This window comes from Acomys minous, assembly GCF_964271855.1.
Source record: "Acomys minous genome assembly, chromosome: 18".
Classification (NCBI taxonomy): Eukaryota; Metazoa; Chordata; class Mammalia; order Rodentia; family Muridae; genus Acomys; species Acomys minous.
This window is the reverse complement of record NC_140501.1, coordinates 8611851-8639774: the sequence shown is the minus strand read 5'-3', so window position 1 is coordinate 8639774 and position 27924 is coordinate 8611851. Positions and strand designations below refer to the sequence as shown.

Here is a 27924-nt window from a genome sequence, read left to right as displayed (position 1 = left end):
CTTAGTTATTTTACTATTTTTATGCGTATGGTTGTTTTGTCTGCATGTATGTGTGTGCATCATGAGTGTGCCTGGTGTCTGCAGAAGTCAGCAGAGAGCCACTGGAAGTAGCTGATGCCGTGAGCTGCCATGGAGGTACTGAGATTCAAACCATGTCTTCAGCCCTCAGGCTTTGTTTCTAGTCTGGCACGCCAGTTAAAATCTTGGGCCAGGGATTTTTGACATATGTAACACAACTGATATTTAAGGTCCCCTTTGTTATGCATCTCTACAAGACAGAGTGCCCTTTTGTACCCTGAAAATTGATCAGATATATAATTACTTATTTTTTTTTCCTATTTCAAAAACTGAATTAGCACAGGACTTCAGAGTGCATGTGTACTTTTAAACCTAGCATTTTCTACCTGTGGCCCAAGCAAACTACTAAGAATATAAGAGACTATTTTAGCTTGTATGACAGGATAGGTAGCGATGGGTTGCATGGATAATGTTGGTCAAACCCTGAAGCTGGACATGTGGCCACCAGGGAATTGCTTTTCCTCTTCCAAGGCAAGCCATGGGAAGACCTTGATTAAACCGCTGACTTTTGTATTTCAAATTGTTGGTATCATGTTTGTGCTTTATGAATCAACTTTATGGAAAGCTTTCATGCCACGAAATTCTCAGGGAACACTACAGAAAAAGAATGCGTAGGCAGAAGACAGAGTGAAGAACAGAAAAGGGTACTGCAACCAGACACTCAAAGCTGCCGTCACCTGCACTGGCCTTGTAAGGTCTGCCTTGCCAACAGTTACAAGCCCCCACCCAAATCTTTTCAGTAATTAAATTTACCCTTTGACAATTTCACACATGTACATAAAGACTACTGACCGTTCCTACCTCCACCCTCCCTCATCTCCTATTATGGCTACTCTTTCTTCCTACAAATCTTTCTCTCAGTCATGCTTTATGAATCACTGAGTTTACCCAGGTTCATCAGTAGAACCATGGGTTTGGGGCTCATCTGTTTGAATGCCAACAGTGACTCTTAGAATCTATCAGTAACCAATAGTGCAGTCATATGGGGTAGGGTCCTGTGTGTCCTTTTCCCTTTGGTGACTGTTGGCAAAGCCAGTGCTGTGCTGGTCTAGGTAATCATGGTTTTAAACTAATGGTGGCAACCGTTGCATTGGGGCTTGGTGATGGCATTTCACAGGCCTGCCCCTTACCACCTGACTCTTACATACATCCTACTTTCACTTTCACAATATTCCCCTGAATCCTAGAGATGGTGCTGGTAGCATACATGTTGTGTGGCTGAGGGTTGGACCAGTCCTACTCAGTACCAGCACTCTCCATACCTTACTAGGAGGTGTGTGGTTTTGTCAGCAATAGGGTCTGATCCTGTAGTCGTGATTGGTAGTCAAGAGGACTGACAGGAGACTATTGCATCGGGAGCCTAAAAAAGAAGTTTGGTTTCATATAACAAATGGCCTCGTAAGTATCGTTAGGGACATAATTATTATTAACAAACTGTGGATTATTTTTCAAATAAAACAACAGAAATACTACTCATTTTCATTTATTTCGAAAGAAGAAACTGACTTTAAGTTCCTTGTAAATTGACTCATTAATATTTATTTGTGCCAACTTCAAAGTGATTTATAAACTGTTTATCAAGCTTTGATAACCAGTTCACACATCAGTGATTTCAACAAATTCAAAATAAATTGCTGGGGAGCTAGCAAATAACGGCTCTCTCACATTCCCAAGCAATCCGTGAACCCGAGTACTTCTCCATGTTCCCTTTGATAAACATGTATTTCTACCTAAGGAAGCACATAGAAATGCCTGATGTATCATGCTTTATTAGAGGAATTTCAGCTGGAAATTAAAATAAGTTCTCAGTTTATTGTCAAAATTGTAAGTATCGCACACGCACCTGCACATTCTCTCTCTCTCTCTGTCTCTCTGTCTCTCTGTCTCTCTGTCTCTCTCTCTCTCTCTCTCTCTCTCTCTCTCTCTCTCTCTCACACACACACACACACACACACACACACACAGAGAGAGAGAGAGAGAGAGAGAGAGAGAGAGAGAGAGAGAGAACTGTCAGTAAAAGAAGCATATTTTAAAAGACTATTTTTAAGTTCTATAGTTTTACTGGAGATTACATTATAGTATAACTGAAAAAAGTAGAAGCAGAGCCAGAAAGACTGGGATTAAAAACACAGGCATGTGTTATGTGAGACTAGATCACATTTCCGTCTTCTGCATCACCCTCCAGCACAGCCGTTCTCACCTTTCCTAATGCTGTGACCATTTAATGCAGTTCCTCATGTTGTGGTGACCCCCAACCATAAAATTATTATAATTTTTGCTCCTTCATCACTGTAATTTTGCTACTGTAATGAATCATAATGTGAACATATGATATGCAGGATATCTGATATGCAACCCCTGTGAGAGGGTCATTCAAGCTCAAAGGAGCATTTACTTGTTAACTAAGTTTGCTCTCAGGTTAAATGTGACAGTAACCATCCCACAGGCAGGCTATGAGGGAGCCTAAGGTGAGGACTCCTGCACAGGGTGCCCAGCAGGGTGGTTGAGCCCTAATGAATTGTTGCTAAGTACTATGCTGACTTCTTAGCGCTTTACATTAATAGCAAACATCCTTTTCTTAGGAATACAGGACTCCAACAAGCCTTATTCACAAGAATTCAAAAATCAATGATTATTTAATATTAACAAATAACTATAAATATTTCCTTAAATGAGGAAAAAAAGAGAGTTTTCTGGAAATGTACAGTTCTCTGATGTGGTCATTATTGTTAGATATACACATACTTAGAGGGACATAGATTCTACTCTGTTAACAAGTCATTTTGTCTCCCTTCCAGGTATAAACGGGTCTAACCCTGCTTAGTTAGCTTCCGAGATGAGGGGAGACCAGGTTCGTTTAGGATGGTACGGCCATGGACACTAAATCATTTTGCCAACCATTATGTGAAGTTGTCTTTGCTATCACGTGATGTGAGTGCACCACTTGTTGCAGCAGCCCTTTTTTGTCAAAGGCATAGGGATATAGAGGCATACTAATTCATGATGCTTTACCATGTTCTAAATGAGTCAGAGTCCATAAGGAAACTCGGGTGAACATTGATTCTCCCCAACTTGGGAAGTAAAGAATTGTTTCTTTGTTAACAAAGAGATGAGAAAAATTACCAGCAAGAACTTTGTGTGTTGGACTATTTGTGTGTACATGTATGACTGACTGTGTTGGACCACTTGTGTGCACATATATGGCGTGTTGGACTATCTGCTGGACCATGAGCAGTCTCTAGGGTCTGACACTCTGAATGAAATCCCAGAAACCAGCAGTACCAGTAGCTCCTCAGGTAAGCCTGGGACCTCAGCATCCCTCCCATCATCACTGCTGAGATTTTGTTTGACTTGACCTTGTACATCTTTGGTACAGGTGGCTGGAGACCCTGAGTGCATGTGTCAAACTTCATGGTTGTATTTAGAAAATACTGTTTCTCTACAACATCTACTCTCTGGCTCTTACAATGTACCCCCTGGCCCCTTTCATTCTGTGACAATTCCTGAGCCTTGGGGAGAGGAGTGTAATGTAGATGTCCCTTCAGTCTCTTGTTCTCGGCACATTGGCTGGTTGTGGGACTCTGTAACAGTCACCATCTACTGGAAGATGAAGCGTCGCTAATGAGGGTTGAGAGACGCATTAATCTAGGGTTATAAAATAAAAGCACAGGGGACAGTTTGTTATTACATCCAATAATAATAATAATAATAATAATAATAATAATAATAATAATAATAATAATAGGTTTTCTCTTAGGGCCTATGACCTAGCCAGTTTTGGTTTTGTTTTGTTTTGTTTTGCCTGTAAACAGTATCAGGCACAGGTTCCACTGTATGGAGTGTGTTGTAAAACTAGCCAGAACATGTTTACAAAGTTAGATTATGGGAGATTAGTTTCTTATACAAGACATCCAACAACATATTCAAGATACAATGTAATTCAAAGCACTAATAAATTTTTATTTAAAAATTTTTATTCTCTGTTTAATGTTTCCTCTACGATCCCTGTTATTCACTAAGGTTCCTTTCATGTCTAGAAAACAAGAACTGTCCTGTGCTCTGGCTCATGGCTCTGGTTTTGGGTCATGGTACCTGCTGACATCAGTGACTGATACTCTAAATTGGCATTGTTGAGTCATGGGCACACTGTGGGCTCATATATATGCTCTGTTGAAAGCATCTGTGTCAACTGAGAATCTGACAGAGTGCTGCCAGAGGATAAACAAAGGGCACAAATTACAAACAAACACCCAAAATACTAATGATATGTAATTGATAAATGTCAAGTATGGAATCCACAAACAGTGTTACTAATTTGCCAAATAGTAAGAAAATATATTTAACCAAAAAGTAAGATAAAACATGGAAATAAATACAATTGAAACAAAATTATTAGAAGAGATAATTTTAAAAATAAAGTACTGAAAGTGTAGTGGAATTACTAGAAACATTTTCTTCAAAATCATGCTTTTAATATATTACATACTATAAGTTAATGTTTATATGAATTCACTGATCAATGCAACTAGAAATTAATTATAACTCACTATGAGAAAAACAAGAGTTAAATGAACATTCTCTAAGGAAGGTCTACAAGGAGGCAGCAAGCTACACGGAAGATATTTAGCATCTTTACTCACTGAGGAATCATCAATAATAAGATATCACTTAACACTGGAGAATGGTTACCATGGAAATATAGAAGAAAATTGTCAGTGTGGCTGTGGAGAAGATGATGGAACACTGAAAGACTGCTAGAGGCAGTGTGAAATGAATGGTGCATGGAATTTGGAAAGGTGTTTGGTGCCTCTTCAAAACGTTAAACCCACAGGTACAATGTGGTTCAGGAATTCCATGTTGTATGTGTGTATATACAATATGTATGTACATGCATACATTATGTGAGGATGAAATATGTGACCCACAAAATACCGATTCATAATAATTGCATTATTTGCAAAATTGAGCAAAGGAAATTACCTGAATGGCCACTGAGAGCTGGGTGTGTAAACACAGTTTCTTTCATGCACATGGTGGGTATTTTCAGCGATAGTAAGGAATGATGCAGGAGAAACACGACTGTGTTGCAGGACGTTTTTTTTTTTCAAAAAAAAAAAAAAGGTGAATAGGTACTTTAGAATTTCAAAGAATTTATTTGAACCACAAACTGTAGTTTGCAAGCAGATGAGTCTCCAGTGAAGGATTCCAAAGGGAAAATATAGACAAGATGCTTATCAGAAATTAGACAATAAAATATTTTATGATTAAATAAAACAATTGTAGATGTTAGTTGAGTATTTCTGATTGGCTAAGCTTAAGTTTTGATTTTGTGGGATAGGAATTTCCTGAGCTTGTTTGTTTACAGAGGAACCTGGAAGCCTGGTGATCTCTCAGGTTAAGGCTCTCCAGTTAATTACCTTATCGGGCACTGTTTGAAGTCAGTCATCTCAAAAGCCCCTGTATTAATGATATTATTAACAAGAGAGCCTTGGCAGCAAAGCCACTGAGGCAGAGAGCAGCTTGGTGGTTCCTCACAGTTGGGAGGTGGCACCAGCAAATGAGAAAGTGCTACTTACACAAAACAAGATTTGTTTTGGAAGTGATTAGAGTTGAAATAATAAAATTTGGTACTATGGTCCTCTGTAATTGGAGATATGATTGTATTCACATTTCAAAGGTGAATTTTATAGAACATAAATTAAATAATAAATAAGCTTATAAAATCACTGGAGTCCATAGTAAGTTATAAGACAGTGACAGGCTGTTTTTAAAATAGACTCATACAAATGAAGAGCCACTACAATACAGTGATTAATTTTCATTTTGAGGTTTTTTTCTTTTGTACTTTTTGTTGGCATGTGTTCTTGAGGCTTTGTGAACTCTTTCCATCCACACTGACACATTAAATGTGTTTTAGAGACATTCTGTTCTTAATGCTTCAAAGTCCCTTAGAAGAAAAACCTCCTTGTATAGTAACAATTTTGTTTTTACACAAGCAGTAAACTTTAAGATCTTGGAAAATGGCTTTTATTATTATTTTTTAAATAGGGGTAGGATTTAATGGGAGAATACTTTTACTCATGCTAGAATCTAGCTAAACTGCATGACATGCTTTAAAAGAAGGGTGCCTAGTGAGACACTGGGTGTATACCAGTTGGTTACTGTAGCTGCAGTGTTGAAATTGATAAAAGATCATCTTGCCTTCTGTCAATGCCTCAGGTCTAGTCTCAACACAGAAGTCAGAATGTGATTCTGAAATCTGAAGTGAATCATGACTAAAATCTTCCATGGATTGTCTGTTGACCTTACAGCAGAATCTGAAAGCTTTATGTTGGCTTTCAAAGCTCTGCCTGCTCTGGGCTCTCCGCCCACCTTGCCCTCTTTAGAGATCCTCTATGTAGATGTTTCTAGGCATGTTGGAGTCCCGAAGGCCCCTCTGCCAAGGCGTTCTTCGCTTTGTGTCTCACTGCTTTGTCAGTGAATGAAGCCGACTCTCCTCTGGCCATCACCCTGTAGCAGCCTTCTAATGGATGCTAATAGACTTTTCACTTTTGCATGACCGTGGAAGTCTTGTTTTTAGAAGAAATGGGTAAGGTAGCCCTGTAATTAATACACATGAGTAACATGGCTCCTTTGCTTTATGGCCTGGAGTTTTTTATGTTATTTTTATCTTATGTTTAATTGTAGATGTCGTGAGGGCAGATGCTCTTGCTTGTATTTGTTACTCTACTGCCAGAATCTACGCCTTGCTATACATGCACTTTGGTAAATTTGTATTGGTCGACTGAATAAATATGACTTTTCTAATATGTTTCCTCAACAAGGACAACTCTTTTCATATTCATCTTTGTCTGCACTTTGGCTTTTCTGTGTCTATATGAAAAACAATGAGTTCCTTGGCATGGTCTAGAGCCCTCTGAGTGGAGATGTCACCCACACCTCCTCTGCCCTCCCTGGTGTGCGTTGTATCCTCCATAGGCTAAAATGCCTGTGTTTCCATCAGGATCCCTCACTGTCTCCATCGCTCCAGTTAAGCTGGCAGCTCAGGCACTTCATGGCATCTTTTAAATATCTTCATTCCCAGTGCCTATTAAAATGTTTGACAATATTTGTTGAAATGAAATGACCTCAAATTTGAAGCATCCTGATTCGATACACTAGCTGGATTTAATTACATTCATTTGGAGTTTTTCCACTGAAACTTAAATTATTAACATTCCCTGTCTTCCATGAGAACACATCCCGAGAACTGTTTTAATTTGTGATTCTTTTAATGAATACGCAACGTATAATCTTGAAACTCTTACACAGATATCTTGGTGTTATTGATATTATATGTGCATTTATCTTAAGCCCTGTCAAATATCCTGTTTATCAGATAAGGATATTGAGAATAAGGGCAGATAAAAATAGACATGAGGCAAACATCACTCTCTGAAAGATGCTGCTCCATCTTCATATTTCTATTCTCACTTGTATTTATTTAGTTTTTATATAGAGTGAAAATAAGATATTCACACTGTGTATATGCAACATCTTTCAAACATCCTGAACAGTATCATCAATATGAACTCTACAGTTAAAAGAGATGAAATAGAGAAAGGAGAGAGGGATCAAAAGACAGGGAGAGAGGTGGTGAGTATCTGTATGTACTCTCACATTTCTTTCCAATTAACTGTTTGTCTTTACAGTAATCTTATAGCAAGTTGCACATAGTTATGTTTAATTTCACAAAAATGTATTTAGCTAGATTAAATTTCAGGTTTACTGCCTTTTTAATGTGATTCTATTTTTATTTAAATGTTTTAGTTTTCCAAATTTCATGTATGAGTGCTATATTCACATCACTTGCATCCTCTTCCTTCTCTTCCAACTTCTTCCATGGTACACACTCCCTTTCAAAATTAAGGCGTTTTCATTTGTAATTATTATTGTTACACACACACACAAACACACACACACACACACACACACATACACACACACACCATCGTGCTGGGTTTGGATAAACCTCTGGCAGCTTCTCCGTTGAGAAAATTGATTCTCCCTCCTTTTCATTTATTTTTCCCTCCCAAGTTTGTTTTTGTTTATCACTAAAATTTTCAGGACTCTGAGTAAAAGGAATTTTCCACTCTGTTGAAATTATTGTTCCCATCAGCTCTGTCTCTTTTGAGTATCCTTCTTACTGTGTAATTTTATGTTGAATGAATGTTACATGCAACCTTATCTGTCAGTCATTAGATGTGAAAAAAGAAGACAGAAAAAATCCAAAAAGTTGTCATTGTATTAAACAGAAAGAAAGAATGTGGCACACTGAGTGCTCTATGAAAGAAGCCATTGAAATTGTCCCCTGGGTTATCATTTGAGGCAGTCAAAAACATTAGTTTCTAGTATTCATTTGTATCAACTGTGTTGAATGGGACAGATTGATAGCTGTTCATAATTGAAAAAGAAACACAAAAACATAACCAAAGACAGTATTTTTAACATCACACTTTCAAACTTCTAAGTACCATTCTTTTTGGGCATGTAGAAGCCAAATGCTTAAAAGGTTGGTAACTGACCTGAAGTTGAGAGACCAAGGGCTGTTTAATTTTTCAGGTGATATTTTACTAGAAACTTGAAAGATGGTAATATTTAGAAAGGTGGAAAGAAGAAAAGTGCAGAGACAGAGGAGTGCCAGGGAGCTCTGGAGACCAGACTGGAGGCAGCACAATTTTAGCAGAAGCATAGAATGTTTAAAGAGGAATGCTGGGAAATTTCAAGATTGAGCCATGAATTCACATGAAATGCTTTGGTTTGTATCATTAGCAAATGTGAGGAATGGCCAGGGGCTTTGTGTAAGAGAGGCAGTGTAATCAGAATCATGCTTCAGGAAGATTAACCTTGGATCCCAAGGTAAGAATTAGAGCAGGGAGATTGCTGGCTAGAAAGGAAGTCAGGCTGAGTGCTCACTCCCAGCTGATAGGAATTCCACCAGGAGGCGTGGGTGGGAGCCCAGGACACTCACTAAAGCCTGGGTGCTTTCTGCTTTCAGCTGTTCATCTTTAAAGCATCTCCAGACTTTCAGTTTTCAAAAAGAGCGAAAAGTCATATCCCTCAGATTCAGTCCCTGTTTAGTTCTTATTTATTCATCCCTTTCTAAGATTCTGACTTCGTCAGTTCAAGATTTTCACTCCTTTTGATAAATACCATGAGCAACTTTTTATGGATGGGTGTGTTACAATCTTTCAGTTTGATTCTCAGTTGTTTGTCTTCCTTCTTTGTGGCAGTTTTCATCCTTGATACTGTGGTTGAGCAGGTTAACTACTCCCTTTTCCCTTTGTGACAGGGCTCAGTAGTTTGTAGTGTGTCCTTCTGTCTAGTTCATGAGTCCATAAATGTCATAGAGCCCAGTGGATCCCAAAATGTTTCCACCTATAACTCACAAGATGTTGGTCCATACACAGAGGAAGGCAAGGGATGGCTGTTCTGGAGGGTTGGAAGTAAACCTAAACAGGGACACTAGCATGTGACCTGAAAATTCCAGTCTCTCCATAGCACAGACGTTCTAATTCACCACAGACACAGGCTCCTTTCCGGAGTTTCTGTTGAAACCCTTCCTCTAACTAGGTTCTAAACTGTTTGAAGATCAGCTGTTTAGAGACCAGGCATGGAACATTCTAGGCCTTGTTCTACTTAGCATTGCTTTGACAACCATGCAGCTTATTGATGGAAAAAACAAACAAACAAACAAACAACCCTATACCCACATGGTATTAATCTTACAAGTATCAAAAGATGAACGAAGTTTAAAAACAAATTGCTCAAAAACAAATGGTACATTTTCTCTTAAAATATGCCATAGCCAATGGCTCTAATGGGTCCAGTCAGCCGCCTCTGTATTCCCATTACTTAGCTTTCAATACTCAAGACTGTTGGAGTCTCCAGAAGAGTTAATTGGTCACCTATACCCATTTCTCATCCCCCACCACAACTTTCCAAGCTAATGCCCAATAGTTAAACTGGCTTTGGAATCTTCTATCAAATCTCTCTCCTCTGGATCGGCCTCCTGCACCATTCCAGGTAAATGACTTGTATTATTAGTTCCAAAATAATGCTATCTTATGGAAATGTCAGATCGGATACATATTGTCTCATTCTTCTTTTCCCTTGGCCTCCTCCCAGCCTGTACTTACTTATCTCTTTCTCTAGGCTGTATTCTATGATGTGCCACCTCCAATCCACATATATATGGAATTTTAAGCATCGGTGGATGACCACAGAAGGAGAAAATGACATCTTTATTTTTAGAACTAAGTGTCTAACTGGCTCTAGCATTCCATGAAAGCACTAAAACCCCATGTTGTATTATTTTCATATGGCAGTATAGTGGGTCAAATTATCTGAAAGTGAATGTCTGCCGTCAAGTACAAGTGTGTTCTAAAATGCTTTGTCTTAAAGCAAAGCACGGTGTTACTAGGTTCCATGGCTTCTGTAGAAGCCCCTCAAAACGTCTCCTTTGCTTTGAGTCCATGAATACCTTGGCTTCCCCTGTGTGGTCTTTCCTATATACTTTTTCTCTTGTGTTCTTGTAAACAATTTGCCCTTTCTCTCCAATGAGACTGTTCTCTTCTCAGGGCACAAATGTGCTTTTTCTCATTTGACAGTGCAGTAGTTTGAATATTCTCCATAGGCTCCATTGCCATCCCCCCGCTTCCCTCAGTTCCTGATCCCCCACATTACTCCAGCTCTTAGCAGCTACGCTGGATAGTTTCATATCAACAGGACACTAGCTGAAGTCATTTGAGGAGAGAATCCCAATTAAGAAAATGTCTCTATAAGATCAGGCTGTAGGCAAGCCTGTAGGTCATTCTTTTAATTAGTGATTGATGGGGAGGGCCCAGCCCTTTGTGCGTGGTGCCAATCCTGAGCAGGTGGTCCTGAGTATATAAGAAAGCAGGCTGAGCAAGCCAAGGAGATCAAATCAGATCTAGCAGCCCTGCATGTCTCATGCCTCAGCTCTTGTCTCCGGGTTCCTGCCTGCCCTGCTAGAGCTCCTGTCCTGAATACCTTTGACAATGAACTCTGGTATGGAAGGGTAAACTGAATAAATCCTTTCATTACCAAGTTGCTTTGGTCATGGCATTTCATCATAGCAATACTAGCCCTAACAAAGACAAGTTGGTACCAGGACAGTGAGAACATGTGTTTGGGGGAAGGTTGTGGAAGGACATTGGAACTTTGGACTAGAAAAGCCATTGGGTATAAAGAGCTCACGGGGATGTTTTGTAGGAGCCTGGAAGATAAGAATGCCGAGTGCAGTGCAGAGGATGGAGGCCTGACTGTGAAGTTTCAGAGGGGAGTTTTAAGACTCCATGAGGGCTGCTTGCTGTTTTGATTTAAGATATTGTGGTTCTGGTCAAGTGGGGCTGAAGGACCAGCTGTGGCTAACAAGAGGCCAGAACTACTGAAGTGAAACCTTTGCATTGTTGGCATACTCGCTGGTCAGCTGGAACTGAGAATTCAGTGGTGATAAAGAAGAGACCAGCATTGCTGAGGTGAAGTTTTCTGGAGATTTTCCTGAGAGTCAGCACACAGAAGCTGTGTTCCAGAGCTCGCAGCCAAACTTGGTGTAAGAGGCACCCAAGTGGTACTGGTTTTGAAGATATGACTGGAGTCGTGGTGAACAGCTGAGGTTTGGCACTGTGCAGTAGGGTTGGAGTCCCTGGAGAGAGCTTAGGGGAAGCTGTTGGTGAAAGTACAGCCCAGTTGCAGACAGCCAGAGCCTAGAAGACCAGCAGTGTGTGCTACATAGGGCAGAGTGGAAAAGTGACCTAATTCCTTCGTAGGGGCCCAAAAGATTGTGAATGAATCCCAGGCATTGTACGCTGTGACAATCACATTGTTGGGTGTATGGTTTTGTTTTGATTTGATTATGAATGTGTCCTGGTTCTTCCCTCTTGAAGAATGAATTTAACTTAATTTTAATGCTATTTATATTTATTATTGTTGTTGTTGTTGTTTGGGTTTTTTTGAGACAGAGTTTCTCTGTAGTCCTTGATGTCTTGGAACTCACTCTGTAGACCAGGCTGGCCTCAAACTCAGAGATCTGCCTGCTTCTGCCTCCCAAGGGCTAAGATTAAAGGGTATATGGCATGCCTGGTTTGAATTTGATTTTTACAAGAGCCCACAGTTGAGAGATTTTGAACTTTTAAAAAGAGATTTTGGAATTTTAAAGAGACTGGATATTTTAAAGGGACTGAACTTTTAATGTATTTGAATTCTAAGGACTGTGGGACTTTCAGAGTTAAATATTTTCAATGTGGTATCTCAGGGATGGAAGAGAAGTGAAAGGCTGTGGCTTTCTGGTGATATGTTTGTCAAGCTGGTAAAGGGTTTTGATGTTAACTTGGCATAAGCTAAAGTCATCTGAAAGAACAGAACCTCAATTAAGAAAATGCTTCCAGGAGAACCGGCTGCAGGCATGCCTATAGGCCATTTTCTTAATTTATGATTGAGAAGGCATGGTTCAGCCCATTGTGTTATCCCTGGGCAGGTGGTCCTAGGTTCTGTAAGAAAGCAGGCTGAGCAAGTTAGTAAGCGGAATCCCTCCCAAGCTCTGCATCGGCTCCTGTGTCCAGGTGCCTGCCGTTTGAGTTCCTGACTGACTTATTTTGATGAACTGTGCTGTGGAAGTGTAAGCCAAATGAACTCTTTCCTTCCCAAGTTGTTTTAGTCATGTTTCCTCACAGCAATAGTAACTCTAAGAAAATAGCTTTTTGTTCTATTTATTCTTTGTTTATGAGAAGTCCTTCTTCCTTGATGTTTTATGGTATCCCCCTGTTAGGAGTTACTTTTCTATGGCTGTAACTGACCACCATGGCAAAGGCTGCTTTAGAAAGAGGTTCTTAGGGGCTCAGGGTTCCAGAGGGATAAGGATGTGGGGAGCAGTGCCCGGTGGCAGGAATGAAAACTGAACTGCAAGCAGGAAGCAGAGAGAGCAAAGGAATTGGTTTGAGTTTTTTGACATCTCAAAAGTCCCCCCTTCAACTCAGTTATGTGCTTCCTCCAGCAAAATGGCATCTCTGAGACCTCCCCAAATAGCACCACCTGAGAACCAAATGTTTAAATGTGAAGAGCCTATGGGAACCATTGTGGGGGTTTTGTGTTCGTGTTTTGGTTGTTGGTGTTTTGTTCTTTTTTTTCTTTCGTGTGTGTGTGTGTGTGTGTGTGAGAGAGAGAGAGACAGAGAAAGAGAGACAGACAGACAGATACAGAGAGAGAGAGAGAGAGAGAGAGAGAGAGAGAGAGAGAGAGAGAGACAGAGACAGAGACAGAGACAGAGACAGAGACAGAGACAGAGACAGAGACAGAGACAGAGACAGAGACAGAGACAGAGACAGAGACAGAGACAGGATTTCTCTTCTCTGTAGCTCACTCAGTAGACTGGGCTGGCCTTGAATTCAGAGATCCACCTGTTTCTGCCTCCTGAGTCCTAGGATTAAAGGCATGAGCCACCACTGCCTGATGGGGAGTACTCTCATTCAAATCACTCCTCTGAGATTTATTACCATTCCAAATAAAGTTTAAGAGGGGTGTGCCTGCATTTAGAGGGGGTTTTGTTTGTTTATTCTTTCTTGTTTGGAAGTGTTTTCTCCAGTCTTTCTCCCTTTATCTCCATCTCTAAATCTTGGAGTGCCTAGGAAGCGTCTTTAGCGTCTGTCTTTTCTCAAATGCACATACAGTAAATAACCACATTTAGATACTCCCTGACTTCAGCCTGTAGTTTTGTCCATAATGGCCACCTGCTCCTGGATGAATCTTACTCTTCAGGAGGCAAGCATACATGGTCAGGAAGGACAATTGCTTTCTCCTCTAAATCCTCTCACTGACTTTATGGAGTCACTTATGGAATGACGCTTCAATTCGCCTTATCTCTTCATATAAAAGATACTAGAACTCAACTATTGGATTCTGTATTCAAGTCCTGGTGTCTCCATCATTAGGATGTGTGGGCATTTTACCAATGCTATGTCCTCCTGCACCACTGTCTGCAGCCTCTCACTGACACACACCCAAAGCTTGCATCTGGACCTACTCTTTCCATCTTGTCTGTCATCGTCTTGTTCTCTGCCCACACTTCTCTGCATAAAATAGCCATTTGATGTATTTTTTATATATTGTATGTATGTATGTGCAGTATGCTCTCCTGTGTGTATTCATGCTTGTATGTGTGCCTCAGTACATGGGCATGTGTTTATAGTTTGCATGCATGTGTCTGAGCTTGTGCATGTGTCTACATGGACCTATGAGATGAGAACTTGGTGTTAAGTATGTTTGGGGACCATTTCGCCCTTTGGTTATGGAGGCAGTGTGAAAAGACTTATCCTGGGGTAATTATTTTCTGGGAAGCTTAATGACTCTGTCTGATAACTAGGCCTAGTCCTGGAAGCTTCTAGCCTCTTTACAATCTAACCTAGGCCTAGAACCTTTTCAACCTCTGAGCCTTACTGCGTAATAAGCTCACCCCTACTTGTTCTTTCTGAGCTCTGGGCTGGCTGGTTCAACTCAGCTGTTCTGGCTCTAAAGTCCTCTCTCATCTGATTTACTCAGTCTGGCTATTCTCTTGGCCTCTGAATTGCTCTGCTTGGCCTCAAACTAACTCAGCAATCTGCTCTAATCTTTTGGCTGCTTTTCATTCTCCAGCTCATTTGGTCTTCACCTGCAACCTGTTTCTATTACTGTCTCGGTAAAACTGCCTCCTCTCTCCTCATTCTCTGTGTTGCCCTTGTAAGTAGCTTTCCTTTCCCCTTTCTTCTAGTGAGAGTTTGGTGTATTCTATTCTTTCAATTCATTCTCTCACTTGTCACTTTTTCTGCCACTCAATTAGACATCACTTTCAAACATGGGTGCGTCCTTCCACAAACTTAACTTTACCTTCATTTAATATTAAGGGCGTGTACCACCACACCTGAACCTAAGATTTTTTTTCTCCTTTATTAATTTATTCTTGTTACATCTCAATGGTTATCCCATCCCTTGTATCCTCCCATTCTTCCCTCCCTCCCATTTTCCCCTTATTCCCCTCCCCTATGGTTCCTGAGGGGGATTACCTCCCCCTGTATATGCTCATAGGGTATCAAGTTTCTTCTTGGTAACCTGCTGTCCTTCCTCTGAGTGCCACCAGGTCTCCCCCTCCAGGGGACACGGTAAAGGTGAGGCACCAGAGTATGTGAGAAAGTCATATCCCACTCTCCACTCTACTGTGGATAGTGTTCTGACCATTGGCTAGATCTGGGTAGGGGTTTAAGGTTTACCGCCTGTATTGTCCTTGGCTGGTGCCTTAGTTTGAGCGGGACCCCTGGACCCAAATCTGCCTATCATAATGTTCTACTTGTAGGCTTCTAGGACCCTCTGGATCCTTCTACTTTGCCATTCTCCCATGCTTCTCTCTTCTAGAGTCCCACTAGAATATCCTCCCCTCTGTCTCAGTTTCCTGGTAAGTGAAGGCTTTCATGGGACATGCCCCTTGGGCTAATATGCAGATATAAGTGAGTATATACCATTTGAGTCTTTCTGCTTCTGGGTTAACTCACTCATTATGATCATTTCTAGCTCAATCCATTTATCCACAAATTTCGGGAATTCCAGTGACACCACATGCTGGCGAGGATGTGGGGAGAGAGGAACACTTCTTCATTGCTGGTGGGAATGCAAACTAGTGCAAGCACTTTGGAAATCTATCTGGTGCTATCTCAGAAAAATGGGAATAGGGCTTCCTCAAGACCCAACTATTCCACTCCTTGGAATATACCCAGAAGATGCTCCAGCACACAACAAGAAAATTTTCTCAACCATGTTCATAGCAGCCTTATTCATAATAGCCAGAACATGGAAACAGCCTAAGTGTCCCTCAATAGAAGAATGGATAAAGAAACTGTGGTACATATACACTATGGAATACTATTCAGCTATTAAAAACAAAGAATTCCCGAAATTTGTGGATAAATGGATTGAGCTAAGATTTTTTTTTACCTGACACTTGCTTTATACTAGGCTGGCCTTGAGCCTCAGATCTGCTTGCCTCTGTCTCCTGGATTAAAGGTGTGTTTATGTTCCAGCTGGGTCACACAGACCTAGAAGGTCTTGCCAGAGCAGCCATGTTCTACACTAAAACTCCACTATGAGCCAGTGTCTTACTGAAACAGAACATGGCTGCTCAGTTCATCTAACTCCACAGCTTGTGTCTGTGTCACCTCCCATGTACTGAGATTATGGTTCTGTCATCCAGACTTTGGTCCTGGTCCCTTCGTGGGGCCGTCTTTTTAGCTCTGGCCAGGGATAACTTAAAAGATAAACTATCTCAGGCTATCATCATGTTCAAAACTGTTCAATGGTGACACAAACTCACACACTGCCAGAACATAGGGGGAGATGTGGGGTGTGGCACCCTCCTCCCTGTTCTATGTGGGTGCCTTCTGCCATCTATCTCAGAGCTGTTCCAGTTTTACTTCTCTATAAACTGAAGCTTCTCCCTGCAGCTTTCAGCATTGCTTCCTCACTCCACCCAGGGCGCAATTTAAGACTGTTTTTTATGTAGTTCATTCTCGATCACCTAGATGAAGATTCTCCCCTACCCATCATACGTCCAACAATCCTATTTAACAGGATAACATCGTGTTACTCACTTTCCTATTGTTGTGATAAAGCACCATGACAGGGACAGGCTATAGAAGGCCAGGGTAGTTTGCACTTAAAGTTCCAGATGGATACAAGTCCATCACCATCATGGTTTTGAAGCACGGCAGCAGGCCAGCAATGGTGGCTGAAGCAGCAAGCTGGGTGGTCACATGTCCAACCAACGCAGGAAGCAGAATTTGAGGGGATGCTCACAACAGAGTGGAGCCTTCAAATTCTGGAAGGCTGCTTCCATCAAGGCCAGGGCTATTGAGAAAGAGTCTCAACAACTCAGAGAGGGGGTGGGTAAAGTTTAATTTTTGCTTTCTCACAAGAATATGGTTTCTGAAAGTAGGTTTATTGACATGGTCTCATCTATTAGAATAATAACCTTATGAGTAATAGTTGCTCACTTTATTGATCAGCATTGAGCTTTGTGTAGTTAAACAGGGACTAAAATGTCTTTAATTGGCTTTCAATCCCAGGAACTCATGAAACAGATTTGTGGCTGTAACTAGAACTGAGTGATGTGTGATGTAAAGAAGAAAGGAAGGGAGGAGACAAGCAAGGAAGGCAGACAGATCGGGAGGGGTTGCCAGAGAGCACAGAGGAAGGAAAATGTGGGTTGCAGAGTACAGTAGCTGAGGTAGAGGACATTGCCCAATGACTAAGGCTGACACTGCATTCCTCCCTGAGCACATGTCTAGTTGGTTTTCATATATGATTGGAATTTTGTGAAGATTTCAGGTAAAGACACATATTTACTTTAGCAGACAGGCTGGATATTGCTTAAAGACTTATAGTATGCAATTTTATTATTTATTTATTATTATTTTTAATTAATTTATTTGTTTATTTTGGTTTCTTGAGACAGGCTTTCTCAGTATAGCCTTGGCTGACCTAGATTTACTTTGTAGACCAGGCTGGCCTCGAACTCACAGCGATCCACCTGCCTCTGCCTCTCAAGTGCTGAGATTAAAGGCGTGCGCCACTACGCCCGGCTTCTATTTTTTATTATTTTATTATTTATTTGTTCACTTTACAACCAACTATAGTCTCCTCCTTCATCACCTCCCAATCCCACATATGCTCTCCCATTCTCTTTCTCGTACCCTCTCCTTCCTTCCCCTAGTTCTCAGAAAGGGGAGACCTCCTCCCCTGTCATCTGACTCAGCCTATCAAGTCTCATCTGGACTGCCTGCATCCTTTTCCTCTGTGTCCTGGTAAGGCGACCCCACCAGGGGGAAACGATCAAAGAGTAGGCACCAAAGGTAGCCTCTATTCTCTGTATTATGGGACCCACAAGGAGACTGTGCTGTCTATCTTCTTCATCTGAGCAGAGGGTCTAGGTCCTCACCATGCATGGTCTTTGGTTGGTGCATCAGTCTCTGCAGCACCCCTCCCCACACCCACCCCCTGCCTGGATTTGTTCAGTCCATTGGTCTCCTTATGGAGTCCTGTCCCCTCCAGGTCCTTCTGTTGCCCAATTCTTATGGAAAAGTATAGGATTTTAAATAGACTCATACGTAAGTGTAATTAATGATGTCAAAGAGGATCGGAATGCAGAGGCTCCCTCTGCTGGTTTGCTGTATTCTTATTCTTAAATTTATTTATTTATTTACTTACATTCCCATCATAGCTCCCTTCCTCTTCTCCTCCTGCTCCCACCCTCCTTCTCCCCCTCCCCCTCCTCTACTCCTCAGGAAAGGGCATCCCCACCACCAACATACCCCAGCACATCAGGTCTCATTAGGACTGAGCCCATCCTCTTCCCCTGTGGTCTTGTGGGGCAGCCCCACCAGGGGGAAGTAAAAAGCAGGTATCAGAGTCCATGTCAGAGACAGTCCTTGTTTCCTTTACCAGGGGACCCACATGAAGCCTGAACTGCCAATCAGGTATATAGGTGTGAGGGGGTCTGGGTCTAGTCCATGCATGGTCCTTGCTTAGTGCTTTAGTCTCTGCAAGCCCCTCTGGGCCCTGGGTAGTTGGCTCCATTGGTCATCTTGTAGAGCTCCTGTCACCTCCAGCTCCTTTTCTCCTCTCCTTCCCCCCACTCTCCCACTCTCCCACTCTCCCACTCTCCCACTCTTCCACAAGACTCCCTGCACTCCACCCACTGTTTGGCTATGAGTCTCAGCATCTGTTTTGGATCATCTGCTGGGTGGAGCCTTTCAGAGTTATGCTAGGCTCCTGTCTGCAAGCATAGAAGTGTGTTTGTGTCAGGGGTTCACTCTCTGCCATAGGGTGAGTCTCCAGTTGGGCCAGGCATTGATTCGACCTTTCCCTCAATCTCCGCTTTATCTTTATCCCTGCACAATTTGTAAGCAGGGTAACTTTTGGGACAAAGTTTTTGTGATTGTGTTGGTGTTCCCCTCCCTCCACTAGGAGTGATGTCTAGTTAAAGGGTGTCCTCTTCAGTCCCCATGACCCCTGTTAGAGTCACCTTACTTTATACTCTGGGAAAAAATTCAAAGTGGGCATCAGCTATCCTCTGACGCAGCAGGTCGTCTTCCTTCTGTAGCTTTAACATCGCTGTGTTGCTTGTCCTCCGTGAACAGGCCACCTGTGGAGATTCACATTCTGTTATGGATAAAACATACTTAAAGACTGTGTTTTATGGGTTTTCAGTGATTTTTTGACTTTCTACATAAATTTCACTGTTATAATATTCAATATTCACAAATTTTAAAGCGTTGTTAATGGTTTTTAGTTTTAAAATCTTTCTCTTCTGGGCTTGTGTGTTTATTTAGACTTTGAAGGTATGAATAGTGTCTACCTTGTTGGCACAGTGCTACTAACATAGTTTAGGATGGGATTCGGTAATCATATTTCATGTTCCTGTTTTACATGGCATTGATGGAAATGCTGAACACCCTTCTTTTCAGTCATATTTTGTGGAACAGGAGGCATTTAGTATAGTTTTTACCTTTCTTCTTCTGATAGATTTTATTTGTAAACCTTACATTCTCTACGTTTTGTAATTTTGTTATGCTTTGGCTTTAAATAGGTGGGTCTGCTCATCCACAGCCATTAAAAAAAAATTCAAAACAAACAGTACCCTCTATCATGCCATTTAAAGCTACTTTTTAGAAATTACCCCAAAAATAGACATTTAAAAGAAAAACAACCAGTCTTTCCAAGAGGGATTTACATAAACTAGGCTTTGTCCGGATTCCTTTAGATCTGGCTCTTTGCTCTTCTTCCTAGTCACCATGATAAAGCTGCCCACAGTTTGCGTCTCCTTTCTCATTGCCTGTAGGACCTCCACCTACAGCCAAATCATTGTGGCCCCAGAGTGAGTGACTTCTCCCTCCCCTCACTCCTGCTCTTTATGGGTCCTTGGTTTTAGGGAATGAAGCTAGGATGGTGGATTTACCTCTGTTTGGAGAAGATAGTCTGATTCTGGTGGCCTTTCTCTTTAAGACGGTATGTCTTTAAATCACAAGGGCAGGAGGCATGAAAACTAAACTCATTGGAAGCCACCTATCTGTCTCCTTTCAGACACCTAAAAGCAGCTTTTCACACAATGGAACAAAATATATGATAAAACGCTGTAGTGTTTCATATTTTATTATTAGTCTCATGAATATTAGAGTCATTCCTTATGTAATATTTCCCAAGTTAAGGCAGCAGCATTCAGCATGCAAGCTGCTGGGAACTGTTTCTTTGCTGTATTTAATAATCATACATAGTGCATCTACTTTTTAATTTCAAGTTTTATGTATTCTTTAAAAGTTGCTGTTCAACTTGTGTTATTTTTGCTCATGCAAATGTATCAGTAGTTCATTTGTATGTTTGCATGGAGGGTGCACCTCTGTGCAGGTAGGCACGCATATGTGCATGCGGAGGCCTGGTGCTGATGTTGGGAGTCTTCCCTAATTACTCTTCATCCCACTAATTGAATCAGGGTTTCCCAGTTGGACCCAGAGCTTGCCTGGATCCTCTGCTTAGCAGCCTTGCTCTGGAGATTCATTGTCTCTGTCTCCTGGGCACTGGCATTTCAGGAGGTCAGCCCTGTCCAGCTGACATAGATGTGCATTCTGGGAAACAAGGTTCTGGTCCCCATGCATGTACGGCAAGCATTTTAACCAGTGAGCCAACAAATCTTTGATTTGTACTATTATTATTTTACTTCCTCAGACTGTCATTGTTAGGGAGCCAGGACTCTGCTAATGGGAGTGAAACGAAAACAAAGCTCTTTGCAACTATCTTAAGATGATCAGTAGAAATCCTTGATGGTCTTAAGGCTTGAATAAGAGTAAGTGTACAGGCAGACCAATGGAGGTGGTTGGTAGCTGTTGATGACTTTACACTTTGCATGTGTTTACACAGTTATATTGAAAATGGGAAAGTCGGCTAAGTTACAAGAAGTTTTTGAAACACACACTTGATTGGAATGGGAGAAGTGATATGGCTTAGGAAGTGAGAGTCATTTCAAGGTGAAATGGGAACTTGAAAATCAGTGGGAAGCCAGGGTTGGAACATAAAGCGCAAGTTGATAAGCATTACAGAAGAAAACAATTTTTTTCAAGACACTTCAGACTGATTACAGGGGAGAACAGTAGAGAGACCAGGGAGGAAGAAAAGGAGGAAATTGCAGTATAAGGCAAAGATGAGAAATTGTCAACAGAACTGTGAAGATTTTTTTTTCAATAGGAAGAAGATATAAGTATTGAAATGTACCACCCAAATTGGCTCACCTCAGGGGAGCGAAGGTGGCAGCCTAATGCCCTGCTACCAGGTGGTTTTCTGCTCCCTTTCAATAAAATGTGAAGCTGAGCTCCCTGACAGAAAGTCAAGAAACACGAGGTCTTTAAAATTCACCCGCCGTTATTGGAATCTCTGTGTCTACTGGTGTCTTTGGATACAATTGAGGCTATTCTGTAAGCTTTTGCCTCATGCATTTTCATTTGTAGCTACAATCAACGCAGAAAGAATGAGGATAAAGATCATGTTAGGCTGATATTTTTTAGCTGTCCATCCATATTCCTACCTAGAAAACAGTTCAATAGAAGATATGGTTTTGATTCTAACATGGGAGGGAAAGTGTGAGATAATATTTCTCTCTACGTGCACATTGAAAGTCGTTTGCCCAGCCCTCCTCAAATCTAGGAAAGAGAAAACTCAGATTCCTAGAAGATTCATGCTTCATTTTGCCTCAAGGCACTGTAGCCAGTCACAGTGGATCATGATTACTTTGAAAATATCCCATAGTACCTCCAGACATGCCCGCCACCAACTCCCATCATCCTCCTTGGTTCCTGTTACTAGTGGTTGTTGACAACAACGATTCTCCTTTCTTTCCATTTTAGCACCTAGCTAATATATTTACACTCCACTATCAATACTTTTAAGCCCCAGGGACTAAAGTTTCTTTTGAGCTTTTTAAAACCTTGGCCTTGCTTTTCACTTGAAATATCCTTTCCCAAGTCCAGTTGGTTTTACTTCTGCCTGCAGTCTATGCACACTCAACTCCAGAATTATTTTTCCTCTTGGGAATACCAGTAGTTTCTAATTACATTTCTACGATTATTAGACATTTTTCAATCTACTTAAATGTATGCAGTGCTATCTGGTCCATTTGGAAAATTCCAAGTTCTGAATTTTACTGTTCAACTCTGCAAACAGCCGGGCCTTTTAGGTAATAAACACACATTCTTAGCCTTGCGAAATTTCCCTGAGATCCGCCTCCAAACTATTCTTCCAGCATAATTTTCTTGTGTTTCCTATCCAAACCCTTTCTTTCCAGGTGAAACAAAATTGTAGTCACATTCTTCATCGGCCCCATGTTTTCTATGCCTCCCCACATTAGGGTTTGCTTTCTCTTCATCAATACTCTGTGCTCTGAGATGGCTTTCAAATGATTCTTTAAGGTTATTTATTTGGCTTCTCTCTGCTCCTGACTCTGGGTCCTAACATTTCTCTGCAGGCCTGCTTTTCATACTCTGGCCATTATCCTTTTTGTAATGATGTGCAAATATGAATTTTGTGCTTGGAATTTTGGTCCTGCAAGTTTTTTTTTTACCTTGAAATCCAAATCATATGGCATTTCCACCTCATGCTATGCCCCGTGCTGTGTTTTCTTTAAAAAATGTACTCATACACAAGATATGTTATGTAAGTTGTTGCATTCCTCTTGTTTGACTTTTTTGAAACATTTGTATTTGATTTTTATGTCTTTCAAAGCTCCCAGCTCATCCTTGACTTGCTAGAAAGATCCCTGAAGCATTTCATTAAGCACCTCAAATACAACTCAACTGCCTGTTTGTTTGCTGTGCGTCTGCACCACAGCTGCTGGTGTTAATGTGGTCCTGCAGCGGCTTCTGTCCAGAAGAACTGCAGTGGCTGCTTTACACCTGTGAATTCACTTCACCTGTATGCAGTTAGCTCTCCAGCAGTTGCCATCATGTATTCAGTAAACGGTCATTTACAAGTAGTTTGCATAGAAACACATATCAAGATGCCCTTTCGTGAGAGACGCTCAAAGTCTCATACATTACAACTGAGTACCTTTTGGGGATACTCTTCTCATAGCAAAACATACCCAGAAGACATCATCCCTGGACCTACTTTTTTTTTCTTTTTTTCTTTTTTTCCCCAAACAACAAAATTACCGTAAACACTCATTATGTCATAATGTTCACCATGTTTTAATTCAGTTCTTAAGTCCATCTACAAAGACCCCTAACATCAAAGCCAGTGATATTTTCCCTTTTTTAATGAAGCCAGTTTGCCTTTGGATGACTTGGAGGATTGCATTCTGTTCTAGGTTGTAACCCTGTTGAGGCAGAAGCCACGTGTCTTATCTCTCTCTCCAAGTTTAGCACAGGAGCTTCACAAATGTTAGAAGTAAAATAAATGTGGAAGGACAGAAACTATATGCATAATCAGGTTAATATTCCCAATACAGAAAAATTAAACAGGATTTTATGAGATCTTTGAAATAATCCAACATTTTCATTTTATGCATTATATCATCAAGTTCAAAGGGGGTTTGCCATATTTTTTAAGGACTCAGAACTAAAAAGAAGCATTAGAAAAAGAAATAAGGCCTCCTGATTCTAGCACAGTGTGCTTGTGTTTGTTTCAAGCTATTTACTCTTCATCTACATATTATCACATGAGTTTTGTTACACTAGGTTCTAAGTCAATTTTCTAGTAATAATTATATAAACTATGTAAATAATCATTGCTAGAAGAGTATCTAAAAAGCAATCAAGTATTTTGTTTTATTTTGGTTTGGTTCTTGAGACAGACTTTCTCTGTGTAACTCTGGCTGTCCTAGAGATTGTATTCTATTATACAATTTTATATGTACTCATTGTGAGTGAGACGTGGCGGTACAGGCCCACCATCCTGGTTACTTTGGAGGGTGAGGCAGGAGAAGAGAAAGTTCAAGGGCAGCCTGGGTAACTTGGGACCTCGCCTCAAAATAAAAAGCCACTGTCAGGTTGGGAATGCAACCTCGTAATAAAATGCGTGTCTACCACTGTTGTGGCCTAGCTTCCCTCTGTGAATGCCAAAGAACAACACTCATTGTCTTTTCTCAGAAGACCGGAAGGAAACACTATAAAGATATATACCTTTATTCTTAGTGCTCATTAAGAACGAGTGCACATTCAGCACCAAATTGTATTATCTTACCCAAATGTAAAGAGTGATGTACATGTATTTGGAGCAAACGGTCCTATTATACCAGAAATTTAGTTTTTAATTTTCATTTATTTCTGTATAGGGTTTCCATGTATATTGCAGCCCGTATCAATATGCATAGAACTATTTTAGCATCATTGCCACTGTATTCAGATACATTGATTCTCACTGATAAAAAAATCCTCAAGCATTATAGATAATGAAAGCTAATGTTGACATCTCAGGGTGATCATATCATGTTTCATGGCCTATGCAAGGTTGCATTCTCAGAAAAGCAGGAGCAGGTTTGTAACTGCCTTCTGATGTTTTCTCTTTGAAAGGTGAGTAAGATTTGTGGCCATCCAGTGAGGACACCAACGCAGAGTCCCCGCTGTACTTTTGATCCAAGCAAGGAGAAGCATGGGATGAAGATCTCCACAAGGAACGGTGAAGAGACACTTGCCAACAGAAGAAAGTAAGACATTAGTTTTACAACCAGAAAGAGAAAAGAAAGTAAGCCATTGATTCTACAAGAGACTAGAATGTGCTCATTAAATAGGCCCAAAGGTAGTATGGAAGAAAGATCAAGAGCCATTTTACTTTATTTAAAGTGCAGTGGCTTGTGGGCTGGAGAAGTGCTTCAATGTTAGAGTGCTTGGTTGCTCTTACAGGGGACCTGGGTTTGGTTCCCAGCACCCACACCAGGCTGATCACAACCACCTATAACTGTCCTTTCAGGGCACCTGAAACTCCTCCTGGTCTCTGTGGACACCTGCACATATGTGGCACATAGACAAACAGGCAATATATACACATATATATATAAACAGATAAAAAATTTGAATTCAGTGGCTCAACCTTTCCCATTGATTTGGAAGATAAATTCATCTTGCAAGACCAATAAGGTCTTTTGTGACTCTAGGAATTATTTTCATATTAGGGCAGATCCGGAAACACATGACCATTGTGCATTTAACTGAGGATTGAATGCCTTACATTAACTGAGTTCAGTTAACTGCAATCTGGTTTCTACAGACAGCTAGTGATGAGTCTTTAACTGTTTAGAAAAGTACTATCATACCACGTGATTTGTATTTCTGAAGAATTAGAATTCTTTAAATACAGAGGTAAAATATAAAACTTCACTACAATTTAACTGCAATGGTAAAAACGGCCACTGGTAAGCGTTTAGCAGATTGTGACTAACTATGGCTGTCACTATTTCAGCAGGCAAATGGAAACCTAGAATCCCTTTGGTTGATAATTAATGTTTAATATGAAAAGTTACTCAAACTATACGAAAATATTTTTAATATTTAGTTTACTGTGTACTACCTAGAAAATAGTGGTTTCTCTGTCACTATCATCTAAATTGAACCTAAATTCAGAATTTTATGTATTTATTAGTTCAGATAATAATATTGAATATTTTAGATAATCTACAACTTTCTCAATACAATATCAGTTTTTTCTTTTTTTATTAATTAAAAAATGTATTATAACTTATTCAGATTACATCCTGACTGTTATCTCCTCACTTGTAACTTCTCGTTCCCTCTGTCCCTCCCTCTTCCATCCTATTCTCCTCCCCTAGACGTCTGACAGAAGGGGACCTTCTCCCACACCATATGACCACAGCCTATCAGGTCTCATCCATATACCCTACATCCTCTTCCTCTGTGTGCCCACCGGGCATCCCCACCTGGGGGAAGTGATTAAATTGGGGGTACTGCGGTTCATAGCAGAGGCAGTCTCCATTCCACCCACAACCATTCAGAATGAGCTGTCACTGGCATCAAGGTTCATGGCATGCTTTGTCCTTGGTTGGTGTAAAAATTTGAGAAGGTCCTCCTGGGTCCATATCCGCCAGCCTTGACAGTCTCTTGTGGGGCCTCTGAACCCTCTGGGTCCTTCCATTCCTCCGTTCTTCTATGCCACTCTCAGTTGCTCTGCCCAGAACCCAGCTGCCAGTCCCAGCATCTTTTCTGATCTCCCACTGGGTAGAATTTCTCAGAGGATATCTATGTTGGGCTAGCATCCACTTATACGTAAGGATTTAACCATTCTAGGTCTGCGTTGCCTCACTCAGGATGATCAATTCTGGCTCCATCCATTTGCCTGCAAATTTTAAGATTTCCTTGCATTTAATAGCTGAATAATATTCCATTGTGTAAATGTACCACAGTTTCATTACCCATTCTTCAGTTGAGAGACATCTAGGTTGTTTCCAGATTTTGGCTATTACGAATAAAGCTGCTGTGAACATAAGTGAGCAAATGTCCTTGTTGTATGGCGGAGCATCTTTAGAGTATATGCCCAGGAGTGATATAGCTGGGCCTTGAGATGGCACTATTCCCAATTTTCTGAGAAAGTGCCAGATTGATTGCCAAAGTGGTTGTTCAAGTTTGTACTCCCACCAGAAATGAATGAGTGTTCCCCTTTCTCCACATCCTTGCCAGCACGTGCTATCACTTGAATTTTTTATCTTAGCCATTCGGCTTGGTGTAAGATGGAATCTCAGAGTTGTTTTGATTAGCATTTTCCTGATGACTACGGACATTGAGCATTTCTTTAGGTGTTTCTCGGCCACTCAATGTTCCTCTGTTGAGAACTCTGTTTGCCTCTGCACCCTAATTTTTAATTGGTTGGTTTGTGGAAGTCTAGTTTCTTCAGTTCTGTGTACATTTTGGTTATTAGGCCTCTGTCAGATGTGGGGTTGATGAAGGTCTTTTCCCAATATGTGGGCTGTCATTTTTTCCTATTGACAGTGTCCTTTGCTTACAGAAGCTTTTCAGTATCATGAGGTCTTCCCATTTATTAATTGCTGTTCCTAGTGCTTGTGCGATTGGTGTTCTCTTCAGGAAGTTGTCTGGGGTGCCAATGTGCTCAAGGGTATTCTCCACATTCTCTTCTGTAAGGTTCACTGCATCTGGTTTTATGCTGAGGTCTTTGATCTGCTTGAACTTGGGTTTTCTGCAGGTGGATAGATCTGTGTCTTTTTGTATTCTTCATCATCTGGATTCTTTCCTTTTGGTCACAGCACACCTAATTGCCTCTTTCTGTTCATGTGGACTATAGATATAGGATCAATATTTAGCCGCTGTTGGCTATCTGCTAGTAGCTAATTTGAACTGGTATTATGTGTATAAATTTTTTTCTCTCAAATCATCTTCAATGCAAGAATAACAGTCACTCTCATGCATTTAAAAAAAATCAGTGTATTAAGCCACACATGGCAGTGCAGTTTTTAATTCCACCCCTCAAGGAGGCAGAGGCAGGCAGATCCCTGAGTTTGAGGCCAGCCGGGTCTACAAAAGAAGTCCAGGACAGCCAAGGCTACACACACAAATCTTGCCTCGAAGAAAAAAACTAAGTATATTTTAGCAACAGAGAGTCTTACAATAAAACCCAGCTAAAAAGCTTAAGTGTTAAAGTTCAAGAATATTTTACTACTCATGCTACCCATTGCAAACCTTAAGAAAATCAAATCCTTAACATGTTTTGCTAGTAAAACTAAGCTGATTTAGGCTAAAGGTTATAGAACAGATTTAAATA

The 27924-nt window shown here is 40.8% G+C and overlaps 1 protein-coding gene across 5 annotated transcripts in view; it reads left to right on the top strand.

The window, feature by feature from the left end:
• Positions 1 to 27924, top strand: part of GPC5 (glypican 5) — a 1329555-nt gene that overhangs the window by 255795 nt on the left and 1045836 nt on the right. For all 5 annotated transcript variants that reach the window (XM_084767670.1, XM_084767674.1, XM_084767672.1 and 2 more), the window contains exon 4: positions 24711 to 24844. In XM_084767670.1, the coding sequence (XP_084623796.1) occupies positions 24711 to 24844 (134 nt within the window). The remainder of the gene's footprint in view (positions 1 to 24710; positions 24845 to 27924) is intronic.